Genomic DNA, 20539 nt, shown 5'->3' with positions numbered 1-20539 from the left:
ATTTATGTGCTGCTTTCCAGGTGTAAATAACTAGGAAAGATTGGGAAAATAATCAGACATCAATATTAACACTTGGATCACATGCAATATACCCAGTATAACATATTTGAATGAAATATCTGAGAACAGACATACCTGGACAGGTAAGGTTTGTGCAAATCCATTTTCCTCCAGCACATGTACTGAAAACAGAAAGAATTATTTGATGTTTTAAGGCTGTTGGCATAGCCCTTATGTGGCAATTGGAAGTAACAGTTGTAGGACTGCAAAGGAAACCTTATAGTGAATGCTTCAATTGATACCAAGTCATGAAACCATGAAAAGGCAGAAGTAGGAGCAGAGCCCAGCACTCTGGTTGAAATTATGCCACAAGTCTCAGAATGCAAGATACATCTGGGGAACACTAAGGAAAATGAATGGGCATTTCAATGTTAATGGAGGTTTGACACAGGTCTTAAAGGTTGCATAATTGCAGACCCATAAAGTGTGTTTAGGTTAAAGTTTTGAATAGACTGTGTCACAGAATGCTCAGCCACAAACTAAAAAGCTAAGTAAATCTCTCAAAGAAATGATGCAAACATCCTCCCTATGTTGTGAGGTTCAGCAAGCATATCACAACCAGCTGACTGCAAGTACAGCATCTTCCTCACCGTCCTGTCAGCACTTATTTAAAAACTCAAGCATAGACTGTATGTTAAGGAGAAGAGTCTGGGAATTTGCAGCTTGAAACCTTCATGCACCAAAGGCATGCAGAAGAACTGGTCACCATATTTAGTACACAAAACCATTAAAATTAAGATTGTTCCACAAAATTACAAATGGCAAAAGGAAAGAGAAAGCACCTTTCTATGAAGGTGTATGCTTTATAAAAGTAAGGACTGGTATATATGCTAAGGCTTATATATTGGACATTGTTTAGGGAATTCGTGCTATATTAAAGGGAACAAATATATGGAATGTTACTAACCAGTTGTTGCATTCTTCATGAACCACAGCACCAGTTCTGTAGACAGATCCGTGATAATCACAGGGGCATTCTGATGGCCTTACACATAATTTGTTTTCATAAATAAGTCCTAAAATGAAAATTTGACAATAAGAAATTAAAGCGATATGCTTTGAAAAGGGTCATTAAAAAACTGCCTAGTACTTCTAGCTAGAAAATGAAGATGTGATAAATTATATTTAAAATCCTTGTGTATGTTTCCTCATTGCATCTTATACTAAAAAGTTTAATGGTATAATAAAAAAACAAAAGCAAAACAGAAGGTTAAGATGTATTATGAAACAGTTAAAAGCTGCTTGCTTTTGTCATAAAGAAAAAACAACTTGAGTTATAAATAGTTGCAGCCCAATACCAAAAATATTTTCACAGAAGTCCATTTGATTTCATAACATACTATCAAGTCAATATAGGGCATGCTGTCACTTAGCCTCTCAGCCTATGCCTGTTTTCTAAAATGTCACACCAAGTTTTGTAAGGCTTACTCCCAATAAGTCTATCCCCAGTGCTATTTAATATCTATACATAGCCATTGGGTGCTGTCATTAGGAGTTTTGGAGCAAGGCTGGATTATTATAATGAGCTCTATGTGGGGCTGCACTTGGGTCTGGTTTGGAAACTCCAGCTGGTGCAGAATGCTGCAGCCAGATTGCTGAGGGGAGCTTCTGGTCAAGAACATGTGACACCATTGTTCAAACAGCTGCACTGTCTGACCATCTGCTACTGAGCCAGGTTCAAAATTCTTGCATTGATTTACAAAGCCCTGAACAACTTGGGTCCAGGATACCTCAGGGATCGCCTGAACCCTTATAATCCAGCTCATTCATAGAATCTGCTCTGGAGGCTCCTCCAACTCTCTGTAGCAGACTTAGAAAAGGCAGAGAATGCGCATGGGAACAAGAGAAGAGAGGAAAGTTCTATTGCACAAGAGAAAATCCTTGTATTGACAGGAAATGTTAGTTGAATACCACCCATTGCCTCTAGAATGAACCCATCTGGTTTTGTTGACAAATATCTGGAGTGTGACTTAATTACTGTGTCTTGTAGATTGCAGAAAGGCCATGAGCGCCTGAAAGGCCACAACTTCTAACAAAATTCCACACCAAAAACTGCATTACCATCCGGACAATAGCATCCATCAACACAGGGCAGTTCACTGTCAACACAGTGAGTTTTTTGCTGACATGAAACTGGGCAGCAGTCAATGCATTCATTGTAGACAAGATGCTCCTCACATTTAATGACTGAAAAACAGAAGAAATGAAGAAATGTTAAATGATTTATGCTTCTCCATCCTGGGGTGGAAAATTGATGCTATTTTAATTTAAGCATCTAGTGAAGTGGTCTCCATGCAAAAGCATATACTGGTTAGTCTTAAAGTCTGAACTTACATACAATAACCAATTAAGGTACAGTATTTAAAAATGAGAAAACTTGCAGGAAGGGAAAAAACAATATGCAGAATGTTTTGTCAGAAGATAGCATTCTAAAACCTTGTCATTGCATACCACATTCCTTAAATTGTGCCTGCCAGTTGTGGAGAGCTTTTCCTGCTTGAGCACAAGTCCTTGCATACTCAGTTGTGATTCAAGACCACCCCCCAGCTCCCCCCAAAAATGAAACAGTGACACAAGATTTTAATTTAAGTAATTGGGTAAAATTTAGGCCACAACTTTATTGAATACAGAATGTGAGTGGTATTAGCTTAGGCATTGGCATCATCACGGGGAATCCCATAAATGATGAACACCACCAGAGGGCGTACCGCCAGAGTGTCCTGACTGGCGCTCACCCCTGGTGTCACTGTGGGGTCCTGGTATGGCCCTAGCCCCCTCCGCAGGGGTTTCGGACAAGACCCAGGCCAATCCCTAGATTTCTTTAACGGAATACCCTTGAACTTGGAGGGGCAGGTGATGGCCCCTCCTCCCCTCCCCATGGTTGCTGATCCAATGCCTAAACTTACAAAGTTGTGATGATTGCTACAGTGGTAGCTGAAAATCAAAAGGCCCTGCCAATTTGCCAGATGGAAAAATTCCTACCAGGCCCCCATTACAAAACAGGCAGCCAACAAAGTCCAAAGCAAGGCCAGATGAACCTATATTTAAAAATGAGAAAACCGGCAGAAAGGGGAATAAACAATATGCATAATATTTTGCCAGAAGACAACATTCTAAAACCTTGTCATTGCATACCACATTCCTTAAATTGGGCCCGCCAGTTGTGGAGAGGTTTTCCTGCTTGAGCACAAGTCCTTGCATACTCAGTTAATGCTCGACACAAAGTTGCATTATCAGCTCCTGACCTTAACACAAAAATAAAATAAAATTGACACAGCCTTATTTTCACTGTTCTAATTAACCACAGTTTAGGACTGGGACAACACATAAAACTGCTGTTAAGCTAAAACAGAAGTGGAAGCTGCCAATCCCTTCCTTGCAGCTAAACAAAGAGTAGAGGCAGTGATTGCATTTGAGTACAAGTCATGCCGAGGCTTGTTTCCATAGCGCTAAGCCATGGTTTACTGCTAAATTATACCAATGATGAACATTCAAAATACATATAATGTTTAAATCAATAAATATTTGGCTTTAACTCTACTGCCACTCATTCTATTGTAACTAGAAGTGGTACCACAAAGGACAGTCAAAAACAGTGAGAAGAGAAGCATTTGAGAAGAGATGTATTTAATTTTTGCAGAAACTTAATGGCCAGAATTCCAAGAACCCCATTCCCACAGCTACCATGGTACCTTATGCACATTAAAAAGATACTCCTAAAGATACTGCTTGGTATGGCATTCATCAGTATGAAGTGCTGCAACTAGAAGCTGAAAATCAGCACAGTCCCATCCATACCAAGAAGTGTTTTAAGTGGACCTATCTCAATCCCAGCCACTGGCTGCTAATTCGGGACTTCTCAAACCAAGACACTTACATGCATAGATCATTTGTGCAGCTGGCCATGAAAGGAAATGGGCTCACAAATTCATGGCACTCTTTGAAGGGGCTCCGGAGCAGAATGCTGCAGAATGCATACGTCCTCTGAAAACACACAAAGAATTAGTGTGAAGGAAGAAGCTTTCTTAAAAAATGCTTTTAAAAAAAACAAAAATAGTCTAGAAACTAGATCATCTGATAAGTATCCAGTCTTTAATTTTGAATCCAAAGTCTGACAGCAATGGTCCTAGAAAGATTGGCAAGGCAGGAAATCTAAAGCAGACTTGGTATGAGATAAGTTTTCTGATGAAACTGAAATATGGTAGCCAAAATTATGATGAACTTTTTCTTTGTCATTATGGACAGCTGTCTATGGAGACAAAAGCTCTTTCACAGATTTTAATACAAGTGAGGAAGAATTATCTGATTAAATTCTGGCACTAGATAACACGGGAATCCACTGGCTGGCTACAGACTTTGAATGCTAAAATAGGAAACTCTGAATAATAATATCAAAGAATGAAATAAAAGGAGGAATTAAAAATAACTCAAGCGTGATAAGAAATCTACTTAATCTATGAACCTTAAGCACTCCTCTAGGAAATAACATTTTCCACATATTTTGAGGTAGAGAGTAAAATCAGAAATGAACTTGAAAGCAGGAGGCAGATAGAATCTAAAATCATCTTCCATTTATACCCCAAGCTAGCTCAATTGCTGTCATGTCAATTTCAGCCAGTATAAAGCCATGTGAACCATCCAAAAACTATGTTTATTATGTAAGCAATGCATCACAGCTATTTAACTAGGAGTCTCAATCCCATAACGATGAGCAGCGGTTTCTTTTTGCAATTAGAAAGTCATTTATGTCATTTTTTTAAATAAGAAGTTTCAGAATTCAGTCTCAACAAGTTTATGTCTTACATCAGGGATGTCACTTAGAAGGGGCCGAGGGCCTCCGCAATTTTCAAGGAGGGGGCTGGGCCTCATCAATATTTTGCAGTGATGTGCTCATGCCATGCGCACATGCCACACTCACATCACTCATGTATGCCACATAATGTGCATGCGACACATCAGCACATTGCACAGCATGTGCACAGAGTGTGAGCATGTCGTGGAGCACCAGCCCCCTCAATCACAGGAACAAGCCAGTGTGCCTGCCTTACATTAATTATCGTGCCTACCTGTAAAAATGTTTGACTTTGAGTCATACAGGGTGGCTCATAGTTAAATGAGGTATCCCAGGAGAAGATGTTCTCCTGTGGAGGATTTTCTCTCCAGCTTTCTACAAACTCTTCAATGTCTTCAGTAAGTTTTCCTAGGGGAAAGTGCACAAATGCAGGAAATTAACATTTTTATTGATCGGGTTTAGATGGAAGCTATGAAAGAAATACAAAGCATCTCTGTCAGATAGATAGTTAGACAGAAGTGTGACTGCTCCTGTTGATGCTAAATTCTAATCAACAGCTCATCCAAGGCCACTTCTTATATTACATTTTGTCCTCGGGGGAAAATGATATAAAGACATTGGCACACAAAATGCACATGAAGCCCATCAATATTGAAGAGCAAAGTATATGTAGAAATCACAAAGAAATCATTTCAAAACAACACAAGAAAAAATTCTGGTCCTTTTCTGCTCATGGACAGAAGCTATTTAATAGGCAGTGCCACCACCATCCCACTGGCCATAATGTGCCAGATTCCCAGCTTTCATTTTAAAAAGCAAGCCATGTAGAATCTGAGATATGAAGCAAAATGTGCAGTCACTATTTTGCCCATTTGTCTTGTGAGAACTAACCTGCTCTCTCCTTTCAGTGTTTTTAGCCAATGGATGAAGTCATAGCAATTATGGCATTTACCGAAGCCAAACAAGACAAAAAGAGGGCTATAGCAGTCTTGCTCTTTCTAAGTAAGGCCTGTAACTGCTGAGGAACACAAATAACATCTTAATAAATTAGATGAAATACTCACCATAACTAGTGGCAAGTTCATCTTGCAGAATGGCATTGTTGTTACCACATAGTCCATGAGTTCTGCCCAAGTAGTCAGGAGCCATCTTAATATAAACAGCAGAGGTACCATCCCAAGCCAGAGAGAATGCATACTGGTGTCTAACAATGACATATCCAGCTAATGCTTGGATGTACAAGTTCCCTATGGCATATGGTAATTGTATCCTGGGAAGCCAAACAAATACCATGATAAGCAAACAAATTCATTGTCATCCTTTATACCCATTATATATCAAACAGGCAGGGACGCGGGTGGCACTGTGGTCTAAAGCACTGAGCCTCTTGGGCTTGCCTACTAGAAGGTCGGTGGTTCAAATCCCCGCAATGGGATGAGCTCCAGTTGCTCTGTCCCAGCTTCTGCCAACCTAGCAGTTCAAAAGCACACCAGTGCAAGTAGATAAATAGGTACTGCTGTGGCAGGAAGGTAAACAGCATTTCCATGCACTCTGGCTTCTGTCAGGGTGTTCAGTAGCACTGGAAGCGGTTTAGTCACGCTGACCACATGAAGTAAGATGAGCGCCGCACCCCATAGTCACATTTGACTGGGCTTATCCGTCCAGGGTCTTTTACCTTTACCTTCACCTTTACCTTTCCTATCAAACAGGCACCTTATCTATGGTCTTTTCAGTGCCTACTAAAGATGTTCCTCTTTCAACAGACCCAGTTGGCATCAATATTGGGTCAGAATTGTTTTTTTGCATATGCTGTTTCAAAATGTTTGTATGCTTGTTTGTTGTGTGTGTGTGTGTGTGTGCATAATTGTTTGCATATATGCAGTTTTTTAAACTGTTTAATATTTTAATTATAATGCAAATTGTTTTAGGATGCCTCATGGGGAAATAAATAAATAATCTCTTTCCAATTATAGTAATTACTGCATTCCACTATCAAGCAATGATGCTATTTTTGTTTCCAATCACTTATATCACTCTTAGATTGTGCCTCCATTTCTGAAGAAATGTACAAACATTATTTTTTATGACTTAGGGTTACAAATAACAAACTTAAAATGACTTGCCAGTTGAATTACTGTCTTATTAATAAGAACATTACTGAGTTCATTTCACCCACAAACATGACTAATTTGTAGGAATGAAGATAGCATATAGTTATGAATCAATTAAGGGGCCTACATCTCTGCATATCAAAATAACATGGCAAATAAAAACACCACAGATCATGAGAGTATACATTGAATTTACCCAATCCCTTTGTAGGTGACCTCACTACTTAATCTGATTTCCCCGTCTCCAGAAAAGTATAGGCTAATTGATCGTTTACAGGAATATGGAGAAGACTTGCAATCTGGATCATTATGGACCTGCCAGAAATGGGAGAAATAAGTATTTTAGGAACAACTATATTGTTGTCATTTCACATACTGCTTTAGGAATGTGGCCCCAAAATGACTTTGAAATTGCAGCCTCTGTGAGCATCTCTTATATATTCCTTTAAATACAGTAGCATTCCATATCTCATATTTACTCACTTCAAGATAAACTGGAGAACCATATTCAGCCTCCTGGTCACCACTGGAGGAAAGGTAGAATATAAATCCATTCAGTCAAAGGCTATATTACCTCCAGTGTCAGAGTCAGTACAAGAGGAGCCACGTTGCATCAAATCAAAGGCTCCAGTCCAGTATCCTTTTCTCACAGTGGACAACCAGATGCCGATGGGAAGCCAGCAACCAGAATAGGAGTACAACAATCCTCTTCTCACTTGTGCTCCCCAGCATCAGGTTCTCAGATACTGCCTCTGACACTGGAAGTAGTACATAGCCATCGTGCCTAGTAGCCATTGACAGTTTTATCCCATTTTCATTTGGCCAATCAACCCCCTTTTAAAGCTATCCTAGTTGGTGACCATCACTACATCTTGTGGGACTTGACTGCATGTGTGAAGGAGTACTCCTTTTGAATACCAGTATTTTCATGCCTCTGAATACCAATTACTGGGGAACACAAGCAGGATAGTGCTATTGTGCTCATATCCTGGCAGTCAGCATCCTAAAGGCATCTGCTTGGCCACTGCCAGAACAAAATGCTCATCTAGAAAGGACTGTGGTCCCATCCAACAGAGCTCCTCTCAAACAAATAAAACAGAAACTGACCCAGATTTTTGTGCATCATCAAACAGTATAATTTGATGGCACAAACAAAAGCAGAAAGCATTTGGAAAACTGGAAATTTGGAATATTTTGGCATAGTGAGATTATTCATCCACATTCTTTATAGCCTCAGACTAGGCATAACACATGGATCTTACAACAAGCAAAGAGTGCACATGTGCTTTTTAGTTATTCCCCTACTGCAGGCCCTCCCAAACCACTCCAATAGCTTTGGGAAACCCACCATGATATTTCATGAGACATTATGGACTGCTGCCGATAAGAAAAATCAGCATTCTTCACCCCTCATGTACACAGAAGCACTTTACTTGTGATCTTAGGGGAAAGCAGCATACACTATGCATGTCTACTCCGCAGCAAGTCCTGTTGAATTCAATGGGCCTTGCTCCCATTTGTGTATATGATTACAGCCATGGTAAGTTGTAGTTCCCTCCCTCCCTCCTTCCTATATTACTTGAGCCACATTCATTCATTTTTATTGCATTTATATCCACCTTTTTCTTCAAGGGGCACAAGGTGCCGTACATGGCTTTCCCCCTCCTCATTTAATCCCTTCAACAACCCTATGAGGTGGCTTAGGTTGAGAGGCAGTGACTGGCCCAAGATCACCCATTCAATTTCATGGCCAAATGGAGATTTGAACACTGGCCTCCAAGATCCTAGCCTGATACTTTGACCACTACACCATACTGGCTCTCCATTGGAGGAAGGCCTCCAGTATAGCCTGAGCCTTGGCACTGTCCATGACAACTTCTTCCAAGCAATCCAGGCTCTCCTCACTCAACTCCTTTCAGTTTCCAATGAGCTTGGCTTGGCAGCAGTAGGTATAGCTGCCACTCACAATCTTGATCAGCTCTGGGAAATGATACCCATATGCTCCATAGCACCATGCATGCTGAAGGATTGCTTGCAAGTCGAACCGTACAAGCAGCCCAACCCACTGGAACTATCAGTTCAAGAACTAGCAGGAAGCAACAGAGTCAAACAATTCTCACAGTGGGGTTTTTTAATACTACTAATAATAATGATAATAATGCATGAAATGCTCGTATTTATTGCAAATCAGACTTATTTTAAAAGATTTGGAATGAACTTTACACTATCATTTCTCACTTGTATTGAGAAGCTCTGTTCATCCAATTCATTCTGCCTTAAGAGAGTGTATGTAGATTTTCCAGAGAAAAAGTAGTAGAGCCCATCAAAGGTTTCATAATGGTATTGTCCCCATGTTCGGCAAATGTGGTCTCGTTCTGCACCTGTGTTGTATACTATGGCAGAAGATGAAAAGGGGGGGGAGCAACTTTAGAAACAGGATCTCTCACTGATGCCTACACCTCTTCTGGGGGTGAGCCCCCCAAAAGGAGGAATGTTTAAATATTTATTTATTTAGCAAAACATATAGATTCTTAATTTTAAAAACCCTCTAAGCAGTTTACATAAAACAATTATTGATAATACACAGGTGTGTTAATACACGTAATTACATACATAGGTAAAGGTAAAGGTACCCCTGCCCGTACGGGCCAGTCTTGACAGACTCTGGGGTTGTGCGCCCATCTCACTTAAGAGGCCAGGGGCCAGCGCTGTCCGAAGACACTTCCGGGTCACGTGGCCAGCGTGACATCGCTGCTCTGGCGAGCCAGAGCCGCACACGGAAACGCCGTTTACCTTCCCGCTAGTAAGCGGTCCCTATTTATCTACTTGCACCCGGAGGTGCTTTCGAACTGCTAGGTTGGCAGGCGCTGGGACCAAGCAGCGGGAGCGCACCCCGCCGCAGGGATTCGAACCGCCGACCTTTCAATCGGCAAGTCCTAGGCGCTGAGGCTTTAACCCACAGCGCCACCTGCGTCCCCATTACATACATAAGCAGTGTTATTTTATAATATCTTATTGCATTTGTATCATTGTGAATAACTGCCTTGAGCATCATTTGGAGGAAAGGTGGGACACAAATTTAACAATTAAAATCAATAAACAACAAATGTTGTAGTTCAGTTACTGTAGCCATCACCAAGAATACAAGTCAACTGAGCCTTGTTCTGAAAATAAGTTTGCCAATAAAGCTGTAAGTGTGAGTCTTACGTCATGCTAGACACAATATGTAACATGCAAACTACTTTCTACTCACTTTTCTGACATCTTGATCCAGTTGCATTATATCGACTACAGTCACACAGTTGCCAATGCACGCACTCACCTCCATTAAAGCATGTGAATGAATCTAATTAAGACAGAATACATAATCCTTTATTTGCAAGTCATATACATGTTAAGGGGTAATTAGATGGACATGTGAAAGTAGATAATAGCAACACATGTTTCAGATAATGAACTGCAAGGGTTTTCTCAAAAAACAATTGCTTGCCTCTCATTTGTGGACAGAAAATCACACATCTCTTAACTGAGAATGTACTTATAGGTACATCGTACATTACAGATGTTAGTGGGTACCCTCCTGCAATTAGTGGGCACCATGTAGACCTGCAATTTCCCCTAACATATTGAGCCAAACCATAGACTTCGTTTGGACTCATAGCTATTACTACTTGTTGCCGTTTTTTGCATGGGATGGGCTGCATCCAAAGTTTCCCTTCCAGAGAAAAGGCTCCTAATTCAAGAGGAATGACACCTCCAAAATAGATGGGTACCATTCTCAAGGGTTAAAGGAACACCATAGATACATATACCTGCTACTTCTGCAACATGTAATGGCTCTTATCCTCTAGGCAAGGAAACATTCTAATTCTACAAAATGCACAGCACAGTATTAAATGGCAGAAGTAACAGGATCCAAAGTTCCACTCGTGGAAAGAGTCTAATGCTCACAGAAGCACCCCTATCATTCACAGAAGGAACCTGTTGATCCAGCCCAGTATCTGTAATAGTTTGCACAAATCATCTTTCCCCCCATCCCAATATTTAGTTTATAAAATAAATTAACTATTTAAGCATACACATTGACATTTACAAGTGATCTAGTATCATTGGAAAACTTCTGAATCATATTTCTACATGCCACATAAATAATGTGTATAATAATAACAATCAATTACAAACTATTTTGTAACAAACCATATCCCCAAAATCACCAGTAATACTTTCAAGTGACCCAGTTTCATAAGGAATATGAAGATGTAGACTCAGTGTAACAAGAGTTAAATTTAATAAGCTCTAGGCTCATATTCTGTGTTGTTGAGAAGGATCAGCTCCCATTAATTTAGGATCCTGAAAAATACTGTAAGCCAATGCTTAAATACCAGGTAAATAGCTTTTGACATTGTCAGATAAGCCAGAAATAATAATATTCATTATATTCATCCTGTAATCCATCATTAACCAGCTGGCAAGAGAGCTGCAGACAGACTTTGAAAATGGCAATTCAAAAGCCAATTAAATTTCAAAGGCAATTTTCCATCTGATGTCCTGTTCTAGGTTCATTTTATTAATATTTTTATTACCAATTTTGCCTCAGTGCCTGCTTGTACATTTGCCCAGTTTGTGATGCCAGCACTGGAGAATTTTAATAGAAATGTTATTAATGGAGCTAGTCAACCATAGAATTCCTCCTGCTAGAAGACCTTATAAGTTTCCCTCTTATATCTGGGGCTTTCACACATGACATGTTCCACTCTCTGGCTCCATTTACTCTTCAGGATTCTTGTCTTTTACTTTGTCTTGCCCTTTGCCTCTGGCTATACAAAGTTTATTATTTCTATGGAACAGAAGTACTAAATTCTTCCCTTCCGCTATTTTAGAACTAACCATTATCCGACATCAGTAGGTTATTAAGTGTGTGAATATAAATTAAGGTGAGCCTCCCCATAAAGCAAATGTATTTTCATTCCTTTTCCTCCTTGGGGGAGCTTCCCCATGTCCCATACAAATCACTTGGCATAGTGAAAAATTCCAACCTAGTCAATTTCATGTCTAAGGGAAGTTTGCCATAAATTCTTCTTTTACAACATATGGGGTGGTATTCAACTAGGAATTACTCAGAGTAAAGCCAATGAAATTAATGAACGTGACTATGTGAGATCTATTGCTTTCAATGGGTCAACTTTGAGTGAAGCAGGTTTGAATAGCACTCACAGATTCTGTCATATTTCCTAATGTATTCTAGACACAGCTATCACCTCTCCCTTACTTCCCCTTTCATGCTACTTTATCAAACTTTGTTTAGATACTTAATCCAGACTATATACACTCTAAAACTGCAAACATTTTAAAACTTAACAAGCAGGCATCTTGTTTGCATGAACATAGTCAATTCTGAGAAGTGTGAAGTGGGGAGACATGTTACTGTGGTCAGTGATTTTTAAAAATACCCATAATCACATTATTTATTATTATTATTATCATCATCATCATCATTATCATTATTATTATTATTTTATACCCCGCCCATCCATCTGGGTTTGCCCAGCCACTCTGGACGGCTCCCAATAGATTAAAAACAGAACAAAGAGGGAGCTTACTGGATGATTCACAAATTGTGTTGTGAAATTTTCTTTGCCTGGAAGATACTGTAGTAGATGAATAGTTATAAACTGATGTTCCAAATCCCTGTACAGAAAGGATAAAAAAAATTAATCTAAAAAAGCATAGCATTGTGAAGGGCTTATAACTCTTTAGAAACATAGTTTTAAAAGGTGTTTGTTCTAGCACATGCTCATGTTTGCCATCAAGCTTAAATCAAATTTCAAAAAAGGATTCAAGTTTAAAGCATAAGATAACCCATAATGCATTTGAGGCTAAGGCCATGTAGTTACCAAAATGAATCTTTTTATCATGTGGATATTCCATTTGCAGACACAAGGCTGTGACTCTATAGTCTGTTATCTCTATGGTTTGCAGTTATCTCCCAAGTGTCAATCATAGCTGTAACTTCACTCATCGGCTAAGACCATCGAAAGAGAAACGAGATGCGTTTCTCACAAAATGTTTGGATAAAATCGTGCCTGCACATTTTCTCTCAAATGATGGCATCTGTAAGGTCTATGCTAAATAACTTTCTGGAGGAGGAACTAATCGTGCAAATAGCCATTGGGTGCAAAGCCATCTGGTTAAAACCCAGCCAACTGGGCAATATGGCAACTCTACCATCAGCCCAGCTGGGCAGCAGCAGCAACAGTACTCTTCTTCCTTCTTCCCCAGATGGCTGAGCAGGCCACTATAGATGAGTACCAAAACCTGTACCAAGCCTCCATCTGCCCACCATTTTGGTTTAAATCATTTCCACAACAGGAGAAGAGCAGCAGCAAGCTCAGCCAATTAGTTCTAGCTTTGGGGGCTCAGAGCCAATTAGGCCCTGAAGCAAGAGGTTGGACCAAGTCCTCCGGCCCACCTTCTCACTGCTGTAGTGCCCTCACCACCCCCGAGTGGTGGCTGATAGGGGGAGCTTGAACTCACTCTTTACCTAGGGTGGAAATTTTGGAGATTAAGCCAGACACCACATTGTTCTGCTTCCTAGCACACCACTACATGACTGCACAGGGCACTAGACTTGGGGTCCATAATGTGGCTCTAATGACACCAGCAATATTCAACAGTACACACTTTTTCAGTATCATCAGCTCACAACCTTCAAGTGACGAGGCTAACAGCCTCAAATAACATGGACTTTTTAAAATATTAACCCATCTACACCCTTTTAGAACGTTTTTATCTACTAAACCCATTCTGATTTTATGCTGCTATTTGTTTTATGTAAATGTTTATTTTGCAATGGTTTTAAACTAAACTGCACAAGACAAGTAGTAAATGCATTGGAAGACCAGGGTATAAGTTTTACAAATAAATGTATAAATAAATATTCCATGCAGTTGTTTGCACAAAGACTAATAACCAAATGCCTTGCCTCAATTTTACCGTCAATCCCCTCTCCCTACTTCTAAGGAGATGGATCTGACACAAAGCAAATGAACTACAATCTAGGACCCAGTTGGCAAAACGTGACTTAAAATGCTAGAGCCACCAGGGGAAGGGAGCAAATAGTATTGCAACAAGTGCTGTGAATATTACTTGTTTATTTAAAATATTTATATCCATCTCTCCTCAGTGAATCCCAATAAACTAAGCCAAAACATCAACATAACAATTTAACCAAAAGCAAAAATAAATGCAATAAACCAGTCATAAAACATTAAAACAGCAGTGGGGGGACAAAGTAACAACCATCAATGTAATTTAACCACATGGGGATGGGGAAAGACCCAATGCCCCATGTTGTATCCAATTCCTATCCGTTGTTTTGGTCAAATTGGTTAAGAACTGCTCAATGATGTTTGTACTATGGGTTGAATGCAATAAATTCCCTTTATTTTCCCCCTTCCTTGATTGTATATGTGCTCATAAACAAAAGCTGAATGGGGTCATTCATCATCACTTTTCCCTGATGAGTCTCGAACTCCTGTTTCTTGCTTTCCATTGCCATGCTCTATGCAGTGAATCACGGGAGGTTGCTGCTGTCGGTGTGCCTCTACGGCAGGCACCCCCAACCTGCAGCCCTCCAGATGTTTTGGTCTACAACTCCCATGATCCCCAGCTAACAGGACCAGTGGTCAGGGATGGTGGGAATTGTAGTCCGAAACATCTGGAGGGCTGAAGGTTGGGGATGGCTGCTCTATGTCTTGTGTGTCCTGGCCTCTCCCCATGGCTGCTTGGCAAGAATCTTTCTGTCCTGGGATATGTCTTGAATTCTTGTCCCAAAAAGGCTGCATGTGCTTTCTGTGGCTACTATGTTTTGTGCCCTTCCTTTTTCAGTTTAGTGTGTTGTACTCCAAAACAATAGCACCTGCCTGAAGGGATATCTGGAGACATGCAATGGAGGATCATTGCTGGCTGACGCACTAGAGCTGGTGGAGTGAGGGCACTTTAGCACTGCGGAGTGTGATTGATGCAGAGAAGTAGACTGGGGTGTGTCCCCAATGACCTGAGTTCACTGATGCATTCCAGGTCTGAGTTACATGTGGGTGTTGTCACTGGCTCAACTCAACTGGTGAGCATCAGCAGTGTTTCAATGGGTGCTGATGAAATGTCTGCCATTTCCCCATAGTTTTGAGATTATCCACTCTTGGGCTACCCTCCTCTCCTGAGTTTAACTACTTCAGTTCCATTAATATGGTCTTAAATTACCCAAACTGATGATGTTACCATTTCAGTTACATCTGCCAAATATTTATTTTCAAGTTAGAATTGTTTGGAGTGAGAGATTAAGGATCAAAAGCTTGAAAAGCAGCAACTGAATGGTTATCATTCCCTGGATGCTTTTCATAAAAGCAAAACTTTGGCCTTATCAGCAGTTGATTTAATTATTGTGATTGTGATTGTGCAGAATATTTTTCTCTCTGCAAAACTTCTCCAGAAACAACAAGTGGAGAAAAACAAGATCAAGAAACGGACTCATTTTGAGGAGCCTAATTAAGCTGTACAAAGTGAAAATCTGAAGTGACTAACTTCTTTCCCCATTCAGAAAATAAGAACCACAAAAAAGAATGAAGGGGAAATATACTTTAAAAGCCATGGCAGTAGATATAGTTCTGGTGTATAATTTAATTATAAATTAAATTACAAATTAAATAATTACAAATGGTTTGACAGCCCAAAGCAAAATCATTACAAAAAAGAAGATAAAATACTGTGCAAAATAAAACCTAATTATAGATATGCATCCTTTTCCACTAGGTGTGTTTTATTATTGATTCTATAAATCGTAGAACTGCAACCTATGCATTAGCAATTGTAACAACTTTATTGCTTTTAAAAATATTTTTCTTTCATTTATTCTTTCTATAACATTTGTCATTAATAAAATTCAGAATCTTTTTTGAAAAAATAAAAACAAAAGTATTAATTTTATAGCACTCAAACACAAGACTGAACATTACAAAATGTAAGCAGTTCATAAGCACTTGACTTTGACAGAACTAAGAACAACTTGCATTTAACAGTATCAGATCCTTAAGAATTATTAATAGGAATCAGGCTTAAATATTGAATAAGCTAGTTTTAGTCAACAAAAATAAACATTAATTTAAATGAAAGTATTTAATTTAAATTACAATAGATCTTATCAGCAACATAATATGTTAATGTAATAATTGTTTCTAATTTAGCCTTGTGATTTATTTTGGGTTTGTTTCAGCTTATTTTACCTACAGAAATAAAGTGCTATTATCCCTGTCTATTATAATACTTTCATAATCCAGGTACAACAGTTAGAATTACTTAAAACTTATTGAAAGGTATCCAGAGCAAAATGCTTATAAACAGAATTATATACCTATTTTGATTTATTGTTACCAGTATTATAAAACAATCATAAAAAGCCTGGCAAAACTGATGTTATAAAGGTAATGTTATAAAATAAGCATTTTTCTTTACAAATCCAAGCATATCATTTATTCATTTCAATGTTTTCATGGATTTCTGCCCAGATAGAATTCAAAGAAAAACTACTATTCGAATGCATTTGGAAATTTGAGTGGGGTTTCCCCTCTACTTCTAGCATTAGATAGCTGAAGTTCCTCTACTAAATAAAAATGGGCAAGTTTCTATATACATTTTTACGTACTAACAGGTCGCTTTCAGTGACCAAAGTAGAAAATCTCAGCTTTACCCACTCATATTACAACCACAGTCAAGAATCCATCAGCCTGAGTAATTAATATCAAAAGCTCATCAAACCGTTTCAATACCCTTCTTCAATTATAATATGTATAGCGAGGGAACATTCTACTTAAAGCCAAGAGTATAATCGTCTAACTATTCTTGCATGTTATTTCAGTGAAAGAACCAAGGCAAAACATTCTCCGAGCAAAGACGGCTATTGCTGAAAGCAAACCCTTTCATTAAAGCTGTTTGCAAACCAAGTCATTTTCTCAATACTAGTAGAAAATGGAAGGACATAAGGAAATGTCTGGACAACACAGTGCCAAATGGCTGAAAGAAAACATTCACAGTAACTGGAACACCCATCCCCTACCCCACACACTATAATTTGTTGGATGCATGGTTGAGCCATCCTGTGAACTTCTCCTCCCAGCACTCCAACCTTTCGAACACAGAAAAAAAGCAGCTCCCATCAGGTGAGTGGGTGCCCTTGCCTTACCAGCTCTTCCAGGGCACTAGGATCTCCTTTCCGAAGTACTGCACTGCTGCCGTTCCTAGGCGGAAAAAGAACAAGGCTGGGTTTGTTTAGCAGAGGTAATCTGCACCTTTCTTACTCATGCAGAACTCAGGGAAGCTGCACCTCTTCTCAGACTGAGGGCCCCAGGTTGAACTGCGAGTTTCCTTTGGAGCGAATATCAGGCAAAGTGGGCTTAAGGGGTTACCTCTGACTCTTGGTTTTTCCGAAAGGGTGTGTTTCTACTCTGTCTCTGGTTGCTTTGATTAGCTCCTGAACAACAAAAACACACCAGCTCCTCTCTTATGTGCGAGTCTCCTTTCCCTAATTATTCCCCTCCACCTTAAAATGAAAGCTGCAAATCCTTAATTTCTCCTCAGATAAATTAATCCATCCCTCGTGAGTCTGTAAAACATTAAGAATCGACAGGTTGCAGATTGTGAGCACTTAGTACATTTAAAATTGTATCAATAAAGATGGTGGTGTGAATATAGCCATGAAGAATTATTCCCCATTCTCTGTGGCCTCATATGTACTTCCAGCAACTAAGCTCATTTCTTACTAAATAAGGTAAATAAACAGTGCGATCCAGAAGCCTTTCATGCAGAAAGGCTTCCATATTTATGTTTGTGCCCATTTAATTATATCTCCATAATTCTTCTGCAAGCAAGGGAAAATAGAGGAAAGAATTCCATAACCTGCCTTAGATATTTGACACAGGAATATAAGAATCTGCTCCCCAAGTGATTAACTGAAGAGGAAACCAAGCTTGGTTCCAGAAGCACAATAAAATTTCATATATTACCAGATTCTGATTACGAGTCTTGTGTCACCTTAAAGACATGTTTATTTTATTTTAGGTAGCATAGCATATTCTGTTAACTAGGGACCGCTTCATTAAATGATTGAGCGGCTTTAGCCCATGAAATCTTAGACCGCAATAAATCTGTTAGTTTCTAAAGGTAACAACATCACTCTTTGTTGCTTTTGCTGCAGGGAACTAACAAAGATCTGCCTCTGGAGGCAGATTTTGATTCTCCCACAGCTCACTCTCACACCTTGTCAGAACGCACAGCACATTCCAGCAAAGCTTTTGGATTCCATTCCCAGTTTAAACCACCATCCCTTTCTCAGCCCAAACTCCTCTAGGTCTGGTAATGGTCTCCCACAGTCAGCTCCGAAAGAGCCCCTGTCCCTTTAAGAGTCAAATCAAAGCACAGGAGGGGCAGATTCCCCCCCCCCCCCGGTGCAGTTTTCCCCACCACACTGAGGTGAGCGAAGCACTGGTGGAATTTTCCTCTCGTTCTATTAAAGAGACAGGAACCGTCCCGTGTCTGAAGTTGAGATGCCAGTTAAGGTAAGCTTCCCTGACGAGCGCCCCGCTTTTCTGCCTGCTTTGGAGCTGGGAAGGTACGGAATGGCGAGCCCGCTTTCCCAAGCTCGCTCCGGGCCACGCGCAGGGAGAAGGGCAAGTGGCCCACGCCGCGCGCCCCTCACGCCCCTTACTTACCTCGCCTGGCCGGGGGCCGCGCTCCTCGGAGACAGCTGCGCAGCCACGCTCCACGCCAACAGCGCTGCAAAAGAGGAGGCGAGCTGAAAGGAGGCTGGGAAGGCGCGAGGCTGCCCAGAGTGCCCTTGGCGCCCACAAACCAACGCGGCGCCTGGAGCCCCTTCACGGTGCCTAGGTAGTAGTAATAATAATAATAATACTGATAATAATCCCCTCCCCCACCCACCCGTTTGAAAGTAACCGACGGCGACGACGACACCTCCCGCCTCACAGAAACCGCGCGCTTTCTGACACTCACCCTGAGGCACCCAGACGTACACCAGCATCCCTTTCGCGCGCCTGAAGCGCGGCTCCATCGGGACGCCGCGAGCGACGAGCTCTCTGAGGTGGCCGCGGGAGCCGAGGCTGAGGGAAGGCGAGCGCTCCCCTTACCCGCCGCGCCTGGTGGCCAGCATCTCCGCGCCCCGCCGCTGGGCGAGTGTGGACGGCAAGGGGTGGACCCACACCGGCCGGCTCGCTTCGCCTTGTTCTCGTTCCAAACGCCAGCTCTTCGCCGCCGCTCGGCGCTGGGGGGACGCCTCCCCTCACTGATTAGCATAATGTCGGCCCCTCAGGAGGAGGCGCCGTTCCCCTGCCCCTTCCATAGGGAGCGCAGCTCAGGCCTCCAGGAAGAAACGGGAGCGAGGCGACGACCCGCAGTGGGAGTCGGAAATGCCCTCGCTCGGGTTGATTCGCCCGTGGCGCGCTCAGAAAGAGGAGGCCACACAACACCCCGGTGGGCGCGTGTGAATCTAGGGAGGGGGACACAGGCACGCACTTTTTAGGCTGATCCTGCAGACTCTTTATTCTGAGACCTACTCAAAGGAAATATGCATTGGATGACAGCCTATAAAGATGCTTTGTTGATGGATCTTGCGTCATATATATATATATAGTTTTACAATTTAGGATATTCATTTAAACAACCTTAAATACCAACAACTTTCCTTCTCTTTCCATGATTCATTTTGCATAACATAAATCCCTGCATATTTTACATGAACTAAAGCATTCAGTAGTCCATTATCACATCCTCAAAACTTATTTACACTGTTGAGTTTATCTTAATGCTGCCAACGTTTTCAAGTGTACACAGTTGCCCCCGCCCCAATATATTCAATAAACATTTTCAAATCTTTTAACATATGCTCTTCTAAAAATTATTTAGGGGGGGGATAAACAAATGTTCTTTTTGTTCTCTTATTCTATGTGTTAGGTCCACAAGCTGCACATATTCCATCCGTTTAAGTTGCCATTCTTCTTCAGTTGGGACCTTGCTTGTTTTCCATTTTGGGCTAGCAAAACACAGGCCACAGTTGTGCATACAAAAATTACCTTTATGTATAAAAAAAACCATTTAAAAGTTTATTCATGTTGATTGATCTTACATCTGAGTAGCATAAAGCTGCTGAGTGCACCTAGGAGCCTCTTTTTGTTATTTATTTTATTTTATATTTTTTATTGAATTTATATACCACTCTATACCCGGAGGTCTCAGGGTGATTCACATGTGCCACATGTAAATGCAGAGGGCATTGGTATTGTAGAATGGGAACAAAGGAGTCATGGCAGCCTGTAAATGTGATGCAAATCTATTCCATACATAAAATAGGCAACTTAACATGGTTATAATCTAAAATATATATATAGCTACAAAGGCCAATGACCGTTTCTCCATATGTAACACACATTGGCAAACTGGATACATGTAAATTTGTTGGTTTAATTAGGTTGTAATGACATGCACAGTGTGCATGAAAGATATCTCCCATAGCTAG

At 40.6% G+C, this 20539-nt stretch overlaps 1 protein-coding gene across 1 annotated transcript in view; it reads right to left on the bottom strand.

Annotated features, from left to right (window-relative positions):
• The window catches only part of OTOG (otogelin), a 94309-nt gene extending 75203 nt beyond the window's left edge, over positions 1-19106 (bottom strand). Inside the window, exons 1-14 of the mRNA XM_081903506.1 lie at positions 19021-19106; positions 18723-18786; positions 17198-17252; positions 12564-12651; positions 10217-10309; positions 9202-9356; positions 7160-7278; positions 5917-6122; positions 5127-5260; positions 3938-4044; positions 3196-3305; positions 2122-2247; positions 968-1076; positions 136-182 (exon numbers count right to left, since the gene is read on the bottom strand). Coding sequence (XP_081759632.1) covers positions 136-182; positions 968-1076; positions 2122-2247; positions 3196-3305; positions 3938-4044; positions 5127-5260; positions 5917-6122; positions 7160-7278; positions 9202-9356; positions 10217-10309; positions 12564-12651; positions 17198-17252; positions 18723-18786; positions 19021-19078 — 1471 coding nt within the window. The 5' untranslated portion in view covers positions 19079-19106. The remainder of the gene's footprint in view (positions 1-135; positions 183-967; positions 1077-2121; positions 2248-3195; positions 3306-3937; positions 4045-5126; positions 5261-5916; positions 6123-7159; positions 7279-9201; positions 9357-10216; positions 10310-12563; positions 12652-17197; positions 17253-18722; positions 18787-19020) is intronic.
• Between the last annotated feature and the right edge of the window lie 1433 nt (positions 19107-20539).

Source organism: Podarcis melisellensis (assembly GCF_964234715.1).
Source record: "Podarcis melisellensis genome assembly, chromosome: 1".
NCBI classification, from domain to species: Eukaryota; Metazoa; Chordata; class Lepidosauria; order Squamata; family Lacertidae; genus Podarcis; species Podarcis melisellensis.
Note: the sequence above shows the minus strand (reverse complement) of the source record. Positions and strands in the feature narration are given on the sequence as shown.